The following is a 1224-nucleotide window of genomic DNA, read 5'->3' as shown; positions in this document are numbered from 1 at the left end:
AAAATAAACTTCAGCAACTATATTTTTGTTAGATTTTAAAGTATCATATTGTTTTTCAGTTTCTGTGTGTAGTGTGAACATATAAAATTACATTGTGCAGGGAGATTCATACTTGCAACATCATATACAATGACTGCGACAGAAGAGTCCCTTATATAGCTCGGAATTAGACTCCTAAATCTTTCTTGTCCAGCAGTATCCCTGTGCACATAAGAATAACAATAAAGTTGCCAAAGTATACAACTCTACAAGGAATCCAAAGTAAATAAATCCAAAACTGGGGACTTGCAACAGTGTGTGCATCCATGCCAAAATGCGACAACTATACTTAGAGGTCTTGCAGAAAAGAGAACATGAAGTCAACCGAACTGTCTTTCTAACACCTCTTTACCAATAGAGCCCTACAATAGAATAAGAAAAAGTTTTCCACACAGAGCTTGATGTTGTTACTTTGCCAGACACTTACAACTGGAATGTTTGCTATCTCTACATTTACATGAAGTGGTCTTGGGATTGGAGTTCAGTCTGAACTGAGTTTTCCACAAATTTAAATTTCATAGACCAATTTCCATGCCACCCGATACAGCCTTGAGAGAGACCCAGTTGCAACACGGGATGAAAAATGTCAAAATGCAAAATCCCATGCCTTTTCAAAAATATAATCAGGATATCATATCGAACAGATCAGAAAACAAAAGAGTATGCACAAATAAATCAGCAGCTCTTTAATAGCATCTTCAATCTCTTCGACCTTAAATCAACCAAACTGTTACAGCTATCAATGGACCAATGACCATGAAACCCAGCAGGAGAATGTTTTGCAATATATTATAATTTTAACACTCAATTCTTATTATCAGATTACAAGGGAACAATCTAAAGTTAATCTGAAGTTCTGACCAAGCACAACGCCGTTACATGAATGTTTAAATATAGATGATATTATTTTATCAAGAAACATATCTTACCAAAGCTGCAATCTTACTGTTCGATCTTCAAGGTACATGGTCTTCGAAAGGAAGTCAATGCCAATAGTAGCCTAAAAAGCAATAATGGAAATCAAAACATATAACAAAAATTTGTCTCCTATTGAAGGACAGGCATTATTTAGACATGAAAAGGTCCAATTTCAAAACACGAGAGTATGCCATGCATATCATAAGAGTATTTCCTTTCTTTCTTTATATAATACTAATAATTTAAAAAAAAAAAAAAAAAAAAAAA

The 1224-nt window shown here is 33.9% G+C and overlaps 1 protein-coding gene across 1 annotated transcript in view; it reads right to left on the bottom strand.

Moving 5' to 3' along the window:
* Positions 1–91: 91 nt before the first annotated feature.
* LOC111382025 overlaps positions 92–1224 on the bottom strand; it is a gene marked incomplete at its 3' end in the record, with an annotated part of 5460 nt that continues 4327 nt past the window's right edge. Inside the window, exons 3-5 of the mRNA XM_023005884.1 lie at positions 986–1039; positions 384–401; positions 92–201 (exon numbers count right to left, since the gene is read on the bottom strand). Coding sequence (XP_022861652.1) covers positions 92–201; positions 384–401; positions 986–1039 — 182 coding nt within the window. The remainder of the gene's footprint in view (positions 202–383; positions 402–985; positions 1040–1224) is intronic.

The sequence above is a fragment of the Olea europaea genome, unplaced genomic scaffold, assembly GCF_002742605.1.
Source record: "Olea europaea var. sylvestris unplaced genomic scaffold, O_europaea_v1 scaffold2417, whole genome shotgun sequence".
NCBI classification, from domain to species: Eukaryota; Viridiplantae; Streptophyta; class Magnoliopsida; order Lamiales; family Oleaceae; genus Olea; species Olea europaea.
This window is presented reverse-complemented; position numbering and strand designations above follow the sequence as displayed.